This window comes from Coloeus monedula (assembly GCF_965178545.1).
Source record: "Coloeus monedula genome assembly, chromosome: 14".
Lineage (NCBI taxonomy): Eukaryota > Metazoa > Chordata > Aves > Passeriformes > Corvidae > Coloeus > Coloeus monedula.
The window spans coordinates 12,564,959-12,582,756 of NC_138794.1; the positions used below are offsets into that span (position 1 = coordinate 12,564,959).

At 52.3% G+C, this 17,798-nt stretch overlaps 1 protein-coding gene across 1 annotated transcript in view; it reads right to left on the reverse strand.

The window, feature by feature from the left end:
* UACA (uveal autoantigen with coiled-coil domains and ankyrin repeats) overlaps positions 1 to 6,136 on the reverse strand; it is a 28,726-nt gene extending 22,590 nt beyond the window's left edge. The window contains exon 1 of the mRNA XM_082291001.1: positions 6,007 to 6,136. Within this exon, the coding sequence (XP_082147127.1) occupies positions 6,007 to 6,063 (57 nt within the window). The 5' untranslated portion in view covers positions 6,064 to 6,136. The remainder of the gene's footprint in view (positions 1 to 6,006) is intronic.
* Between the last annotated feature and the right edge of the window lie 11,662 nt (positions 6,137 to 17,798).

The following is a 17,798-nucleotide window of genomic DNA, read 5'->3' on the forward strand; positions in this document are numbered from 1 at the left end:
AGGCTCACACATCTCTCCAGCTGCACCCTGATTCCCTGCTCTTTCTCCAGAGGTCAGAGTACATTTGTCATCAAAACCAACATGTGGACAGACACACCCTGCCATTTCAATGGCACAAAGTGACAAATGCTTTTGAAGTGCTTTGATTTGTTTTAAAAGTGCATAGACAGAATGGAAGGGTTAGATTAGAAAACTATTTTTAAAAAATGCTCCCCAGGTACAGCTTCCCCTGCAGGGCAGGGGCACTTCACTAAACCCATCTCTCCTGAAGATTTTGGCTTACCTGTCTAAAAAAATACTGCACATACTGGGTTAAACCCCATTGGGGCAAACGGAAATGGCATTTTATATTTTACAAGCATATCATACTTCCCAGGATATGTCTGTCTCCACATGTAAATGCTCTGGAGTGTCAGACTGCAAGAGTGAGATGTGGGGTTTAGTCTGTGCAAGGGAAAACCAGACACAGCCTGAACACAGGGTTCTTGTTTCACCCAGCACCTTCCCACAAGCAGCACTTTGTGTTACCACCTCATTCACTAAAAATCCTTCAAAATAAAAAAACCATTGAATGCCACAAAGTGGACAAGGCTTAGTCCAAACAGGGATCAAAAACAGAGTTCCCTTAAGCCTGCTCTGGTTTGGCATCGTGCCGAAAACACTCCCGTCAAAATGTCACCTGAACAGCTGTGCTGTGCCTGGTGTTTAAATGTAACTGCAGCCTGTCATTAATGAAGGTTAACAGTGTCCTAACGAACAGCTTAAAGCAAAGCAAGCAACTACATCTCATCCAGATTTTACTCTATTCTGAAGGCATTTTTCTCCCAAGTCAGCATATGCCATCAAGATCAATTTATTAAGTATCAAGAAACAATTCAAATTGACTTCTAGCTTTGTTATGTGTCAAAAAATCCTCTCAAAATTAACATTTCCCCCTACAAGGGGTTAGAGGTCCCTGAGGTCTCTTGCAGCAGTGCCAGTTTCTCTTTTCCAGGCTGGGCCAGGGGAAAAATCCACCAGCCACAAGAGCTCACAGGCTACACTGGAAGTGTCAACATATTCTGCCTACAACCCCTGCAGGAGGCAAAGCCTGCTCAAAGAATTAAAAACAGTCCCAGCTTTGTTTTGAAACAACTTTCTCATGTCTCATGGCCAACACGCAACTCCAGAGCCCTTTATTGATAGAACAGCCTCAGATTGCCAGCCTTGAGGCACAGCCTGACTTGGACACCAATAAAAGTGATCAGAGCTGCTGGGGCACTCTGGACACAAAGCAGTGGCTTTGCAGCTGCATTTCCAAACTCTGCTAAGGACATTTTATGGTAACTGGGGCCAGACTCACACACACAAATAATATCACACCCTCCTGGAGCACCACAGCTCCAACCTCCCTGAGCCCTGCAAGCCCAGGTCCTGCTGCTGCCTGGCTTCATCCCACAGGTGCCCAGGAGAAATAGTTCCCCTTTAAACAGGGAGAAACAGGAGCAGGGTCAGAGTCCAGCTGCCTGTGCTGCCAGTGGGAGCAGCACAGCTCCCGCCTTCCCAGGACTCCAGGCACAGCATTAGTTGGAATTTCTAAGCTCTCAGGCAAGGCCCCATTGATTTGTGTACTTCCATTTATTAAAGCATCAGGAAATATCAGAGGTGATGAAACCTGACGTGACTGTTGCACACAGGGACCAGCCCTGAACACATGGGGAAGGGAGCAACAAATCTCAGCCCTGGTCAGTCACCAGTAAGTGATGAGAACAGGATCAGTGTCAGATGTTCAAGCATGTGCTCGCTAATATTAATATTTAAATACTGACAAAGTACTCCTTAAGTTGCTTCTACACAAAAGGTCGTATGAACTCCAACCAGATAAGCAGAGAGCTTATCTGTATAATTACATGTGCAAATCAGCTCAGGATATTGAACTCCCAGGCCCCCACTGAACCTGCACTCTTTTACATATTTTTAATTGCCACATTCCAAAGTGATAAAGCATTAATACTCCTTTCTATGGAGCCTGAAAATTACAATGCACCTGTAAACAGGCTGCACCACAAAGCTTATGCTGCACCACAAATTGCCCGTTGTGCTTCTGCAGCTTCACCCCAAATATCACACAAACAAGCACTAATTCCAGTTAACTAAATGCAAATGAATCACAAAGAGATTTTTCCAAGAACAAACACATTAGCACGAGCCTGAATAAAGCTTCCTGGAACCAAACATGCTCCAAGGAAAAACCCCAGCCAGGCCAGGAATGACATTAGAATATTAGAATGCTGTGGGTGCTTGGCTGCGGTGCCTGAAGATGCCACAGCAAAGTCACCTCAGGCTGCCCCGGGGAGGAGGGACGGGACAGAACTGCTCCAGCCAACAGCAGCAACACTGGAAAAATTCTGCTGATGGGTCAGGGCACTGGGATCAGCCTGGCTGACAGACTGGTCTGTCCTTGCACAGGGCAGAGTCAGGACAAAATGCTACAAAATCTTGTTTGTGTACAAACTCTTGTGTGCCCCCAGCAGCACCAGGTTTTTCTTTTGTAAGTGATCTTGAATCTTTAAAGGGTTAAAATTAGCTTATCAAACACCTATTTTTCACTTCACCCATTCAGCTACTAATGTGCATTGGACAGCACACCGGGGCTACAAATCACTGTTAACATTTATGCTGCTGCACATAGAAGGAAGTGTTGCTGATGAATTAGCAAATTCAAGCAGCATCCTTCATTCCCATAATAAAATGGGTAAGCCCAGAACAGGAGGTGGTACCTGCTCTCTCTGCTGATGAGAAGGCAGAAGCAGACGTTTAGTGGTGTATTGGGTCACCCCACAAAGCTCCTCTCCTTTCCCAGAGGAAAACTCATCCATTTAACAGAGCTGGGCAGCATCCATAGGGAAAGAAGTGTTGACACAACCTTGAACAAGCTCAGCTGTCACTAACTCCAGAGCTGGTTCAGATATTCATTTAATAATCACAGCTCATCATACCAGGGCAAGTGCTCAGGTGTCCCTTTGTTCCTTGCACAATGGTTTCCGCTAATTATATGGCAGGTTTGGTTTCTCTTAATTAAACAAAATGCAGCACCACTTTTCCCAGAGGAGAAAGGATTGGTAGGAGTTTTCACATGGTTTTATATCTGCCCATTCCCACCACTGCAGGTGATTCCCATCTCCTGCAGGTGCTCCAGGTAGTGCTGGTGGTTCCTGAACCGTGGGGATCCCACACCTGGGGATGCAGCTCAGTGGCAGCTCCAGCTCTGCTCAGAGCACCACCAGGAACCCCACATTTCCCAGTAACTCCAAGTCCCCCTTCCCTAAATTCCAGGCTTCATCATAAGGGACAGCAAGGTTAAAACCCCACCTAAGGAGATAACACACCTGAGATTTAACAGAGCCACCTCCCCAGCTGTCTCCCCAGAGTTACAGAAACAAGCAGGTCCTTTTCCCCTGCAGAGGCCACAGTCAGAACTCACCACTGAAAGTCCATTTGCAAAGGTCTGACCCAAAGACAACTTTGCAGAACAACAAACCAACCCCTCCCCAATCAGCTTCTCAAACAAAACCAAACAGTGAGCATCTTATCGGTACAGACACAATTTCTAACTCTGCTGGAAGAACACATTTCCTTATCACAATCCAGATCCCAGGCACACATTTATAGTGTCAGGATGTATTGTGGAATCTCAGAAGCACAGGCAGTGGGAGCTGCTGTGGTCCCAATGGGATTGAGGTCCATTAATTAAGATCTTTCTTGTAAATGCTGGTGAATGAGGCACCTCCTCTGACCTTAAGGCTTCGTTCTCCACAGAAGCCCACATCCAACTTTCCAGCCTGCACTCCTGCTAATGGCAGGCATTTGTCTCACTATGCAGAGCACCGAACAGGCTGCTCTGATGATTTTCCAAGCACCATCAGCCAGCTGGAGTTGGCAAAACCAGGTAATTCCACTTTCAGGCACAGCATTCTGGATAATCGTGGAATTGGTAATAACTAATATGGTTTTTACTTTCTGCTTTTTGTGGCTTCCCTCCATCAAAAATCAGTAATAAAGCCATTTCCAACAGCTCTCCATCAGAAGCCACGTAACTATTACCTTCACCTGGAGGAAAGTTTCCAAAAGCAGGCTGGATTAGGTTCCTCTCCACCCCCCAGGAAATAGCACTGGGTGGGGAGAGGAGAGAGGGATGAAGTTTCTCAAACAGGCAACGCTTGTACACTCCTTTCAAGCAGGATCTCTAAAGCTGCCGCTGGCAGGATTCCCACCCACTTCCCCTCCTTCCCAGCAGGAGAACAGAGACCCGGCTTCATCCCATCACCCCCCCCTGCGAACATCCACCCATGGGGATGGATTTTTCCCCCCTCAGAAAAGATTAAAAGTTGCTATTTGATGAGATGGTGGAGTGATCACATAACCAAACTATGTAATAAACAGGGGAAATAAGTTTATCATGGACAAAAATCCCTGCTTTTAAAGGATCCTGCTGAAAGTAATTTCCCTTCACGTATTTTAGAGTAATTTCAGCTCTGAAAGGTATTAAGACTGCTCAAACCTACTCTGAAGAGAAGGTTTATTGGAAGTGAAAAATCTCCATGTCTATTCAAAACCAAGCACAGGTGCTGTCAGTCTTTGTTTGAATTTAATTATTGGGCTAATTTGAGAATAACAAACAACTCTAAAGTACAGGACAACTAATGAACACAGAGCAGTGCCAGCCCACATGACAAATCCTCATAACAGCCTCATGAATCACTGCTGTGCTCCGTGGATCCTCGGGCACAGGGATGGGAGCTGTCATTTGCCAGGGAGTTCCATCAGCACCTTAGAGCAGCTCCAGCTCTTTCCCCACAAGCTGTTATTGTCAGGTAACAGCTTCAGACCCAAGGCGAATGCACAGGAGGATTTTAGAGATAGCCAATATCTCAAAGGACAACTAATAAAAGCCAGTGTCTCACATTCACCTCCCTGGCCCGCTATTCCACATAGCAAGCGGTAAGCTCAGCAAAGGAACACAGGGATAAGCTCAGGATGGATTCCCGGGGAAGCATTTACTGAATAGGCACAATTAAAGATGATTTACCGCGCGAAGCGATTTCTAAACACAGCTTTCTCTAGTTACAAAGACCTCCTCCCTCAACAAAAGTCATCTGCAGGGATGAATGAAGTAGAAAGAAAGACCAAGAAAGCCAGTTAAAGCCAGCTAAAACCAGCCTAAATTTTGGAAGTCAGACAAGAAGACACAGACAACTGCACCATCACAAAGGTGCATTTCCAGAGGTTCTGCCTCCCCCAGCTCTGCATTACAGACTGGATGATCAGCAATCACAGCTGCGTGGTCACCAGCCGCTCTGAAAGCTTTCTGCCCACTTTCTAAGCAAATCCTCCTTCAAAAGCGCTCCGATTTTGCCACATTAATTCCTAGCGCAGAAGCAGCTCCTGCCGATGCCCTCCACACGGACTGAGCGAGCCCCCGGGGCGGCGGCCAGCGGGGGCTCCGCACCGGCTCCCAAGGCTCTCAGGGAAAAGAAGAGCGTCAGTTTGTGCTGGAGCCAGGAAGCAGCAGCCAAGGCACAGGTTCGGTGCTCCGAGCGCCGGACAGCCGGAGCCAGAGGCCAGGTGCCACTCAGGCAGCGAACGTCCTCACCCCGCTGCTGCCCTCGCTCAGCCCCGCTCCTCCAGCCCATCCGAGCTCCCCGAACACCCTTCCCACAGATCCCGGGATCTCCTCACCCCGCGTTACCGCAGCTCCCCTCGCTCCCTGCTCCCAGCGAAGTCCCCGTTCCCCGGGGAGCCGGAATTCTCCGTGCTCTGCCCCTCCAGGAGCCGGGACTCCCGGGCTCTGCGCCCCCAGGAGCCGGGACCCTCCGTTCTCCACCCATCCAAACGCCGGGACCCCCATGCTCTGCCCCTCCAGGAGCCGGAACACTCCGTGCTCCGCCCGTCCACGAACCGGGATCCCCGTGCTCTGCCCCACCCCAGGAACCCCCGGCCCCGCGGGGGTCCTGCCGCGGCACCCACCGCGCTGCCCCCGATGACCGCTTCGTGTTTCTTCAGGCGGGACTTCAGGCTCTTCATGGCGCGGCCGCGGGCGGGGAGCGCGCACCGGCCCCGTCGCGCTCCCGCCGCCGCCGCCACGGCCGGGACGCGGCAGCCCCGCCCCGCCCCGCCCACCTCCCACCGCAGCCAATCGCCGCCCGCCCTCGCGGGAGCTGCAGCCAATCAGCGAGCGGGGCGGAGGGGAGGGACTTCCTCGTGTTCAAGGGGTGCTGCCCGGCGTGGAGCCGCCCGGCCGGCAGGGGGCGCGCTGCGGGCGGGGCGGCGCTCTGGCACGGGGCGGACCCTCAGGGCACCACAGAGAGGGCGGGTCTGCGGCTTCTGAGGGAGCGGGGTAATGACCGGGATAAGGATCGGGATAAAAAGCGGGAAAAGGACCGAGACAGGTGTATCTGGTGCCGGGGGGACCCCACCTCCATCCGTCCAAGTACAGAGCTCCCGGTGGCTGAAAAGGAAGCTCAGAGGCCTCCCGCTCACCTGAAGCGGGCGGTACAAATCAATGGCCGCGGTGCAAACAGTCCCTACAATAAACATGACATTTGTGCACAAAGGAATGAAGAGGTCACACAGCAGAGGCCCGAGCTGGGCATAGGCCGTGTTTTAAACGACACAATTAACTCTAGCCTCGGCGTGAGCACTGTCAGAGTTCGAGTAGAGTTCTGCTCATCCCAAGTCTTATTTACTGTCCCCTTCTCACCCCATTTTCCTCGCAGCCCCATCACACTGCACTGATGACAGAAGGTTTTAAAACTTATTTGAGACTTACTTAATTACGGGACGTGGATTGGGTTTAAGACCTTGCTTATTAGAGCTGGAAAGGGGCTGTTTGATCAATGGATCTCTAATATAAGCAAGGCTGGAGGTAAATGTCGCTGCCTTTTAATCAATCCGGCCAAACCCTGTTCAAACACTTGGGTTACTCTATAGGTGGCCTGTTTGGAAGGAAAGAAAATGGTGCCTTTAAATATGAGCTCATTTTGTGCACAGCAGGGTGGCTGGAGAGTCCAGCGAGCTCCAAAATGGAAATCTTCCCCTGGGCACTCTGACCCATCATCCAGCACGGATTAATCCCGGATTTGGGCTTTCTAGAGAAACACTGTTCATGCCCCAAATGCTGTTTAAAGTTTGTGGTGTTTTTCTCCCTAAAGAGCCATGTTTCAGGCAGTATCTCTCCTTTCATTCCTTCACAGAAGCCTCCACACTTCCAGGGCACCGACAGAGCTCCAGCATGTCCTGGAGCAGAAGGCACAGCTCCAGACACCTCTCACTTGGCTGGGCAGCCCCACACCAGCTCTACCAGGCCATCAGTCCTTTGGAACCCCTGTTCCCACCACTCCAGCCTGGCACTGCCACCCTGCCACCGCTGGCACAGGCGATCTGCCCCTGCCTGGCACAAAGCAAAGGGACAGCAGCACCTGGAAACTGGGGAGATCAGGATTCCCTGGTTGTCTTCTACCCGTGGCAACCAAGTGGTTTCCTTTGGTCTTTCCTTCCTCTTTCCAATAGCTGTGAAGGGACAGGATTGGAAACACAAATTCCTCAAGCGTACCCAAGGTGCTGCATGTCAAAGGGGTATTTGCCCAGGGATGTGCACAAACATGTGGCAGCAACATTCATGTCCAATCAGGAATTCAAGGAAAACGCTCAGCCCCAGCACCAGCAGAACCTGGGGCAGATGAACTGGTTTGAGTTGCTCGGATCAGAACCATTGTCTGTCAAGTTGTCACAGTAAATAGTTGTTTCATTAAAAATAAGCTTTTATTACCAAAAGTTTCAGCTTTACGAAAATATTGTCACATTCTCAGGACCAAGCTAATAGCAGTAGCTTTCCCCTTTTCCCACCAAATCTGTGCTGTTTAAAGGAAGCTCCTTCTGAGTCATTCCAGTACGAGCAAAAGCAGAATCTTAAAAATAACTCCTTACTCTGGAGTCAGTGCCGAGAAGCTGCACGGAGCAGTTCCAAGTGCTCGGCCAATTCCGGCACCGTTCCCTGATAATTGCACACATCCACGCGTTTGCCCCAGCCAGCAGAGCCTCTGCTCTGCTGAGGGCTCAGCAGATGCTGCACTGAGAGGATGGCATCCAGCCTTGTGATCCAGCTCTGTCCCGCTGGAGCCGATCCCGGGGGAAGCGTGTCCCAGGCACACCACAGTTCTCACTGGCCAGCTCTGTGCAGGGTAGAGCCTTCAGCCAGGGCAGCTGGAGCAGAGCCTTCCCATTTTTCCCCTGCTGTCAAAGCAGGAAGTTCCCTATCTGAACACCATCTCCCAGCCGATGTGTCAGCACCAGAACAAGATGTTTCATGTTGAATTACTGGAGCCTGACTTGTCGGTGTGAGTGGCAGCCCCTAGAGCGCAGCTAACCAACCTCACCTCACAGTCCCCAGGCCAAGCCGGGCCGTTCCGGTGCGGTCCAGGCAGATTCCATGTCTGGCCCTTCCCTGACCACGCTGCCAGAACTATTCCCTCATTCTGGACACATCTACAGGCTTTTTCTCCGGAGTTCTCACTTCACTCTTCAAATTAATTCAGGCTGCTTCTGTTAAGATTCTTGGCATGTAGTTCCCACTACATCACCCCTCTGCACGTCCCATCCCCTCTTTGCCTGTTAGCTAGATGATATATCATGGAATCGTAAAATCCTGGAATGCTTTGGGTTGGAAGAGACCTTAAAGCCCATCCAGTTCCAGCCCCTGCCATGGGCAGGGACACCTTCCACAGACCAGGTTGCTCCAAGCCCCATTTTTGTTCCTGGTCCCTGTTTTTGTTCCACTCTCGCCATCACTCCATTCCTGGTTCCTGGCTCATGTCCCTCATTGTCTGGCCAGACGTTCTCCCAGCTCTCTTGGAAGTGAGACGAGCTGAGACAAGCCAGCCTGGTGTGGTTTGTGTTCCCAGTGCGTGGGCACCGAGAGCAGAGCACAACCTGAGGCTGGTGAGATAAGGTCACTTCAGGCTTTCCCAAACAGAAATCTGGAACTCCTGCTGGAGATTTGTTCCCTGCTATCCCCAGTTCCATGATTTCTCTGTCTGTGATTTTACCCTTCAAAGCACAGGTTTCCTTGGAGCAGTGGCTGAGACTGCACATCTCTGTGCACTGACTCAGGGCTTGGTGGATGTTGTGCCTCAGCAGTTCCGTGAGCAGTTCCGAGGGCCGCTGGGAGCTGCGGGCACGGCTGCATGCACTGACACACACTTAGTGCCGTCCCAGTGACCAGGGCTGGCATCTGAGCTCAGCAAGCAGCTTATGCAGCTCCCAAACCATACCCTGTGTCTGCTCAAACGGCTCATTTTTGTGACAACCTTCGCTTACAGCAGCACAACAAAGGGGAGATTTATCCTGACAATGTTTGCCTGATAAGTGCCGAGTTAATGGCACACGAAATGTGCTGGCTGGTCCTCTGCAGGCCCGGGATCTAATTAATCTCTGGCAAGTCCCCCTGAAATAGAAGCAGTATTGGCCTGCACATGTAGCAGTTGAGACCAACTAATTGGAGCCAAACTGTACAGCGAGGCAGGAGGAAGGAATTGCTGCAGCATGGTGGGATTTCCAGAGTAACAGTGCCAGAGCCTGTGCTTCTGCTCCATTGGAAGAGCATTTGGGCCATTCTCTTACCCCAGTCAGAGCTCAGAAAGCTTTTGAATCAGTCACAAAAGCACAGAACTAGGTGGTCATGCACTCCACAAAATGAGGTGGTACCGACTATCTCAGTGGGTGAGGCCCATTTCCACAGGGATGTGACTCCGGGACCTCCACCTGTGCTCAGTGACACCTTCCTGCAGCCACACAGGAGCTGGGGAGCTCCCTCTGCACAAGCCATGGCAACATCTGCCCCCAAAAAGAGGCTCAACAAGCTCTGGTTCTCAGCAGTTTCACATGACGGAGAAGCAGATCAGTGTGAATATATTCCACTTCTCCAGGGAAGAGAATTCATTAGTAACGGGACATAAAAATCAAACCCCAGCACAACTGAAAGGGTAACACTCTTAGCTTTCTGTTTCCACCTGGGTCATTAAATTATCCAGCCACCTCCTGCATCACTTGCTGCCTTAATCATCCAGATAAATTAATCCCCATGCCAGGCACACACACGGAGGAGGATATAATTTTATCTCCCTTTGCTCTTGAGCCCAAGAAGAATCCCAGTCTCCACTGCAAGGATAGAGCTGGGCCTTGTTCCCATGGGATGTCTGACACCCCGCTGGGTGCAGTGTCCCTGACAGGACACACATGTCCATCCGGTGTCCCTCAGACCCGGGTCTCAGGGTCACACCAGGCACATCCTGGGAGGAGCGATGGCCACACGGGCAGGAGCACACGCACAGTCACTGCCGGGCCCAGCAGCCCCTGGAGCTTGGCTGACTCCCACCTCCCCAAGGGCAGCTCCTGCCCATCCCCAGGAGCTCCAGCCAGGTGTGCACAAACCTGCACTGCTGGATGGGGAGGGGATATGGCCCCAGGGTTGTACAGACAAGCAGAGGGAAGGTTTAACAACACACAGCCAAAGCAAGCCAGTGTCCAAGCTCTATTAGAATCATGGAATTATAGAACTGTCAAGGTTGGAAAAGACCTCTAAGTTCGTCAAGCCCAGCTGTCAACCCAGCAACACCACCATGTTCAGCACTAAACCTTGTCCTTGAATGTCATATCCACGTGTTTTTTTGAACACTTCCAGGGATGGTGACTCTACCACTTCCCTGGACACCCTCTTCCGAAGTTTGATAACCCCTTCAAGTGAAGAAATTTTTCTTATTATCCAACCTAAACCTCCCCTGGAACAACTTGAGGGTGTTTACTCTTGTCCTGTGGGTTGTTCCCTGGGAGAAGAGTGGATTCCCACATCAGTACAACCTCTGTTCGTCTTACTCCTTTCACCCCCATCTTGTCCTGGGTTCCCAGAAAGGGAGGAAGAAGGGAACATGTTTAGACGGCAACCTGCACTCAGCAGTGTTTGCACACTGAGCTCTGAGCCCGCCTGGCCTGAGGCCGAGCTCAGGAAAAACAAAGCGTGTGCCAACCTCTTGGGAGCCGAGTGCGACGAGTGCCCGGTGCCAACTTGGCTGCTCTCCCTTGCTCCTCACGGCTACTCCAGAGCAGTGCCCGACAGGCACAGGGAACGCTCACCCTGCGCACGGAGCCGTGCCCGGACCCAGAGCCAGACCGTGCCTGGCAGGAGCTCCTGGAGAGCTGCGGTGTGCAGCCAACAGGGCAGCGTTGGGAATGGGAACAGGTGGGAAACGGCTTTCCAAAGCTGTATGTCAGGTCAGAAGTGGGTGTAGAAACCAGGGCTGCTGCCTGCTGCCAAGAGAGCCAACAGAACAGGCTGTCCTGTGGATTCATTATGGATTAAAACATACCCCAAAGAAGAAAACACCCCAAAGGAAGGGAATCTGTTTTGGCAGCAAGAGAGGGTAAAGTTCAGGTTGTGGATGAAGACTGAAAACAGCTCCTCAGTTTTTTCCCACTCACACGTGCTTTCAGGGAAGTGGTGAATTTAATTTTCTTGACTGCAGTAAACTCTTGTTCCAGATGCCAGGAGAAAGTTTTGGAATGCCACTAGGGAAGGTGTACAGTGAAGGCATCTTTGCCTGGGGCTCCAAGCCTTGCTGAGCACCTCAGCTGCTTCGAGAAAGCAAATTCACTCTCCGAGAAGTGGAATCGTTGTGCTGAGGCACTGAGAGACAGCCAAGCAAACCCATATTCACCGTTGTCACAGCATCTGTGTGATAAATGATGTTAATTAAGCAGCACATTCCAGCAAGTGCAAGGGAAGCAAAGGCAGCATGTCCTACACAGACAGAACTGTGTCACATGGGCTGTGGTCATACCTGAGGGTGGGAAGTAGAATTAGAAACAGAAGTGGGTGCAAGGGACATACCAAAAACTTGTCACGTTCCCATCAGGACATTGTTGCCAATAGTTTCTGGTTCCCCTTACCTCAAACAGAAGTGGGGTTTGCTGCTGCGTTGGTTTATCAGCAGGAGCAGGCGGGAGTTTCAATGGGATTATGCAACTCTTGGAATACAGGAGCAGAAGCAAAGGGGACCAGGGCTCCTGGGGCTGCACCAAGGGATGGAGCAATGGCAGGAGAAACCCTGATCTCCCCTGGACTGATTTGATCCCGGAGATAAAGCCTTACCATGACTATGGTAAATGGGAGGACAGACTAACAGAAGGGATAAGGAGAAGTGATAAGGAGCCAAAGGAATGTAAAGATCAAAAGGAATTTAACCAGAGCTGAATGCCTCCCTGCACAGAGCAGTCTGGCCAGGGAGTTACCATGCTGCAGTTTAACTGTTTCATTTGCAGCAAAAGAGAGAGAAAAACGGGTCTCTGTGGCAACAGAGTGTGCAAATACATCAGAGCACTGGCAGAGCTGCAGACAGGTCTTCAGGAGGACAATCTGTGGGGAGCCAGCCCAGCTCAGGGGAAAACATCTCAAATAGCTGTCACCAGCACATCTTCCTCCATCCTCACGGATGGGCTGGCCGGCTGCACTGGAAACCAGAGCTCCCAGGCAACCACAGCGCACTTTCCAAAGCTTTAGAGTCAGTAGCAAAGGCAAAGCTCTTCCTAAGCTTCTTATCCTTGTGTGTGTGTGATGTCTGGGGTTGGACCATCAACAGCTTTGAACGTTGTTTAATCTCAAATGGATCAACAGTGAAACTGGAGCCCCGCGACCTTCAGTAGCTCCTTCACCCTATGTCTCTTCTTGGGAACTCCTGTCAGCACCGGAGAGATCCTGGATTCATTTTTAGGTTGATGAGGAGCAAAGCAAGCAGGGTCCCAGGTTAGCAACCATCCAGGCATGCAGGATTTGTAGTGTAATAATAGCAACCCCAGCGTCTCCCCCACTAATCCCAACCAGCAGCGTCTCCTGAAGCCAGAGAAACCCCACACAGCTCCCCGAGCCTCACAAATTAGCTCCATTATCTTGGCCGTGCCTTCCCTGCTCTCCATCTGCTCTGAGCAGTGGGAAACCAGTGGGGTTTGAACTCCTGCCTACTCTGAGGGAGCAGCTGAACCTGCAGCAGCCAAATCAGCCTGGGCTCACAGAATGGAGCTGCAGCAGAGGAGGAAGAGGAGAGGCTGGGGCATGAACAACCCCCGGGGTGGCACAGGAGAACAGGGTGACCTGAGGCTGGCACATGATTGTCACTCACACCAGTTACTGCACCCCCGAGTTCATGGTACTCCTGCGAAATAAATCCTGTGTCTGCTGTTACTGCTCTCTCTTGGATGCTGGCCGATGGCAAACGGGGTCTGAATTTCCTGTGAATGGGATTCATTCTGCAAAGGAGCTTCGGCTCCTGCTAGGCAGCAATCTGTGCACAAATCCGGGAGCTGATCTCGCTGTAGAGCAGAGGCCTCAGCCCTTGGAGCAGTCCTAGAAGAAGGGGCAGGCACACACTGTCCTAATTCCACTGGCCCCTCACAGCTTGCTGGACAAAGCCGCTAGGCTGCCTGAAATACCTGCTGGATGGGTTCGGCAGCTGGGAAACCTGAGCCGGCTCCCTGCGGATCTGTGCTGCCGGAGCTATTCAAGGATGGGTTTTCTCAAAGTCTTGTCATTTCAAGAGGGGGAAAAATACCCGTGGGCAGAGCACCCAAACAGCCTAGGAACCTCTCCGGGAGTGCTTTGCTGTGCCCTTTTGGTGTGATGAGTGCCCGGAGCAGACACCAGACACGGTCCCGACATCAGCCCCTCCAGCGCCGCCGGGATGGTGCATGCCGCAGGGCATCCCACCTGGGAATGCTTCCCTGGCTGCGTGGGCAACTCCTGCTCCTCAGTTCAGGGCTTCTTTTAGCTGGTGAGACTCCAGCCCTGCTAAACAGTGTCAGTGTCCATCGCTCTTGGATTCTGTTGTTTGAACACACTTGTCTGCTCAGTCTCTCAAGTGCAGTGAGCAATCTGCAAACTCCATGGATAAAATAACCTCTGTCCTGCTACAAGGCAGCTTCCACACTCAAATTCTGCCTCACATCCAGCCTGGGATGCATTCCAGAGTGGTCTCTGCTGCAAGAGCCTCTCGAACAATCAGCTGTACACAGAGATCACAGCGTGAGTGATTGCATGGCTTCGCTCCCTCTCCATCCCCTGCAGGGCCCAGCAGCCCTCCAGGACTGTGCAAGTAGGGGAAGAGGCACAGCTAAATCCAAACCAGTTCCAGTTCTGCTGGACTGGGGTGAACTCTGCCCTAGGGGTTTCCCCTGTGTCAGGCACCACTGCTCCACGTCCTCCTGCATTTCCAGCTCGAATGAGAACACAGGATCCCAGAATCCCAGACTGGTTTGGGTTGGAAAGGACCTTAAAGCTGCGGGAAGTCATTCCCCCTTGCCCTGTCCCTCCAGGCCCTTGTTCAAAGTCCCTCTTCAGGTCTCTTGGAGCCCCTTTAGGCACTGGAAGAGGCTCTAAGTTCTTCCTAGAGCCTTCTCTTCTCCAGGCTGAACACCCCCAGCTCTCCTAGCCGGGCTCCTTAGGGGAAGAACAGGAGGAACCTGAGTTACTTCAGAAATATTAATTCTGAAAACTTGGTAAACAAGGGCCAGGACAAAGCAAGCAGGGAAAAGTACTGAAAAACAGGGAAGTGAACAGTCAAACACAAGCTAATATTATGTCTTAAAAACCCAAAAGCTCAGTAGATCATGTTCAGGCATGAAAAACCAAAACCCCAATAAACATCCTTTCAGAGTCCCTTCAGCTGCCCAGCCGGCTGTGTCCCCTGCAGCCCCACTCGGTCACCACCTCCCCGTGACACCGGTCCCTGGCAGTGCAGTGCCAGGAGCAGCCGTGGGCAGGCAGGGATGTTTGTGCTCACACTAATGAGCTGCTGCTTTGCTGTGTCCTCAGCGGAGCGTTCCAGGCTGCTGCACATTCCATGTGCCGGTTACAGCTGCTCTGCGCTTGGACTTTCTGGTGTTCACACCGAGGAGGGAAAGAAAATGACTTGTATTTTGAATAACAGCTTAAATCCTGGAGCATGAGACCCAAACACTGGGGAGGAGAGCCTGTTGCCAAGCCCCCCTAATCCCAGCCTTTTCCTTCTCTGTGTTTAGCATTCCTGCTAATGGAATTTGGACTACAGCTAATGCTGATTAACATTTCCATGTTAGTTATTTCACATAATATCTTCTCCAGCTGTGGCAGAGCCTAGAGACGCACCATTTATCCTTGTTCAGTCTCTGCTTCCCGAGCTCTTCCCAACCAAACCACTGGGAATGAAAGGCTACTGTGTTTAGCTGCCCCTAATATGGATCAATTCCTAAATGCAGGAATGGTGTCCCTTCCCTCTAAACCTCCACCTGGATACCAAGATTGTGATTGCAGGCCAGTCCTGGGGCAGGAACAGCACCGACTGGGAGGCAGCAGCACGGACACGACTGAGCCAGACGTTTCCGTGATGGAGCACTGGTAACCACCAGCCCAGAAATAATCAAGCTAATTTTACACCTGCACTCATTCTTCCCTGCAGGAATCCAGCACCAGAGACCAATGCCTAAAATTAGGGCAGGTTACAGACATGATCCTTTAACATGTTAAAAGTAGAAACATGCCAATGGATGCAGTGCTCTCATCTCACTGCTCCAGCCGCTTCCCACTCGGGTCACGGGAACATTCCAGACACCACTTGGGGCACCTCCCGGCTTTGGTTACAGGGCTCTGGTCGGGACAGCCCCCGGCTGCCACACACGAGGGCAGGAGCTGCTGGGGTGGCACAGGAAGGTGCCCAGACTCTGCAGGTCAACCTTCAGTCGCCTGTGTCACAGCCGGCTGTGCCGGGCAGACCTGCCGTGCTCCCACCCCAGCTCCAGCCAGCTCGGCACTCCCGCAACCTCCGGCACTGCCCCGGGCTCAGGGATGCAGGAGCTGAGCGTGGTCGAGCAGAGGTGACAGGGTCCCCAAGCCAACCACTGACAGGTCTCTGTGACATGGGCTCCCCATCCTACTGCACCTTCTCCTTCCAGCACCAGCCTGCTCCACTAACCCTCACTTCCATCTGCCTCGGTTTTCCCAGCTCTTGGAGTACTGATCCAGTCTTCTCAGAGGACTGGCTCAGGCACCAGCTCGGGATTATTCTGGCATAACTATTTTTTCCTTCCTTTGAAAAAAAAAAAAAACCCAAAATATTTTGTGACACAGCAGTTGTTAATCAAAATTAATTTTTCTCTGTCATTAATTCTCCAAGGGTGAAAAAAAAATACCACAGACATGTGTGACTGCATCTCTTTGCAATACATAATCAGAGCCCACTGTGATGTTGACTTTATGGAGGGACTAGCGTTTTTTTTCGCCCGGACCTGCGGGCAGGTGAGGCAGCAGCTGCCGCACAGATTCAGCTGGGGCAGAGACACTTCAGAGCAACTCACGGGGAACAGCTTCTGCTGGGAAACTCCGAGAGACAAAGGATCACGAGGAGCTCCTCCCCGGCCTCTCCCAAGCGCTAATTGCTGAACCGCTGGACCAAGAAGCACGCAAGAATGGCCCGGGCCAGTAATTATCCCTCCTCCTCCTCAGAGCATCACCTCCACCTGCGGCCGGGTTCAAGCGCAGGCTTAGAGGTGTCGGGGTCAGGGCTCCCCGCGCAGGTTTGGGTGTGGTGGCGATACCTGCCCTGGGCTGGGCTGGCAGCAGGACCGGGGTGTCGGGGCTGCCAGCGGCAGGAGGAGCTCGGCCAGCCCCTACATTCCTCGCTCCCGGCATCACTCATGTACTGAGCAACCCAGGGAGGGAACAGGGAAAATCAGCACAGCCCAGTCCCTGCCGTGCAGCTCTCCTGCTCTGTCCCGCTGCCCCCTCGGATGTCAGCGGGCACTGGAACAGCAGTGCTGGGCAGCGAGAGCGCCAGGAACCTGCCCTGCTGCTGTACAGGAGCCGCAGGTCCTGGGACGGGAAGGGCCAACCCGTCCCTTAAGCATGGAGCACCCTCTGAGTCCGGGGAGGGGACAGGATCGGGGCATCCTCTCGGTCCGGGGAGGGCACAGCTGCTTGGGTGCCAGCTCGGAGCCCCGGCATCCATCGCCCTGCTAACACCAGCATGGCTGTGGGACTCGCGGGGATGATGCTGATCCCATTTCCATGGAGAGCTCGATAGAGATCAGAAGAGATGGAGAGGGGTGGGAGCTCCATTAGTACGATTCCGAGCACTGGGGCCCTGGATAACGAATCCCTCTTGTTGATACGGGAAGGGGACGCCGGGTTTCCACTCCCCACCCACTACAGAAATATAAGCAGTGATTGTGGCAGCGGGAGTGTCCGGCTGATAGCGCACCCGCAGCTCCGCAGGGAGGTTGTCCCGAGCCAGCACACACCCGGATGGCTCCTGGAAAAGCCACTTCCCTCTTTCCTCGGGGTGTGGGCAGGTGCTCGGCCCAGTCTCCCGGGAAGGTTTCCCAGGTTCAGGTGTGCCCGTACCACACCGGAGACCCACGGACCGACATCTGCTCTGCCGCAGTGGGGCCAACACCCCAGGAAAACAGCCAGGGACGAGCAAGTGGGAATAGGGACACATTTCATCCCAGTTTAGTGCTCCCGAGGAGCAGGAATCTGGTCATGGTGCAGCCCGAGAGCCGTGAGCTCGACAGTGACAGTGGCAACGGCCAGCAGTAACGAATGCAACAACATGCCATGTTTTGAGAAGGAAGAATTTTGGGGTAGAACATTCTTTTGTCACACACCATTCTCCAAATTTCAAAAGCAAAGCCAAAACATCCCAAAACTTTCTAAAATGTTGGTGCCCCCTGCTCCCTGAGGCAAC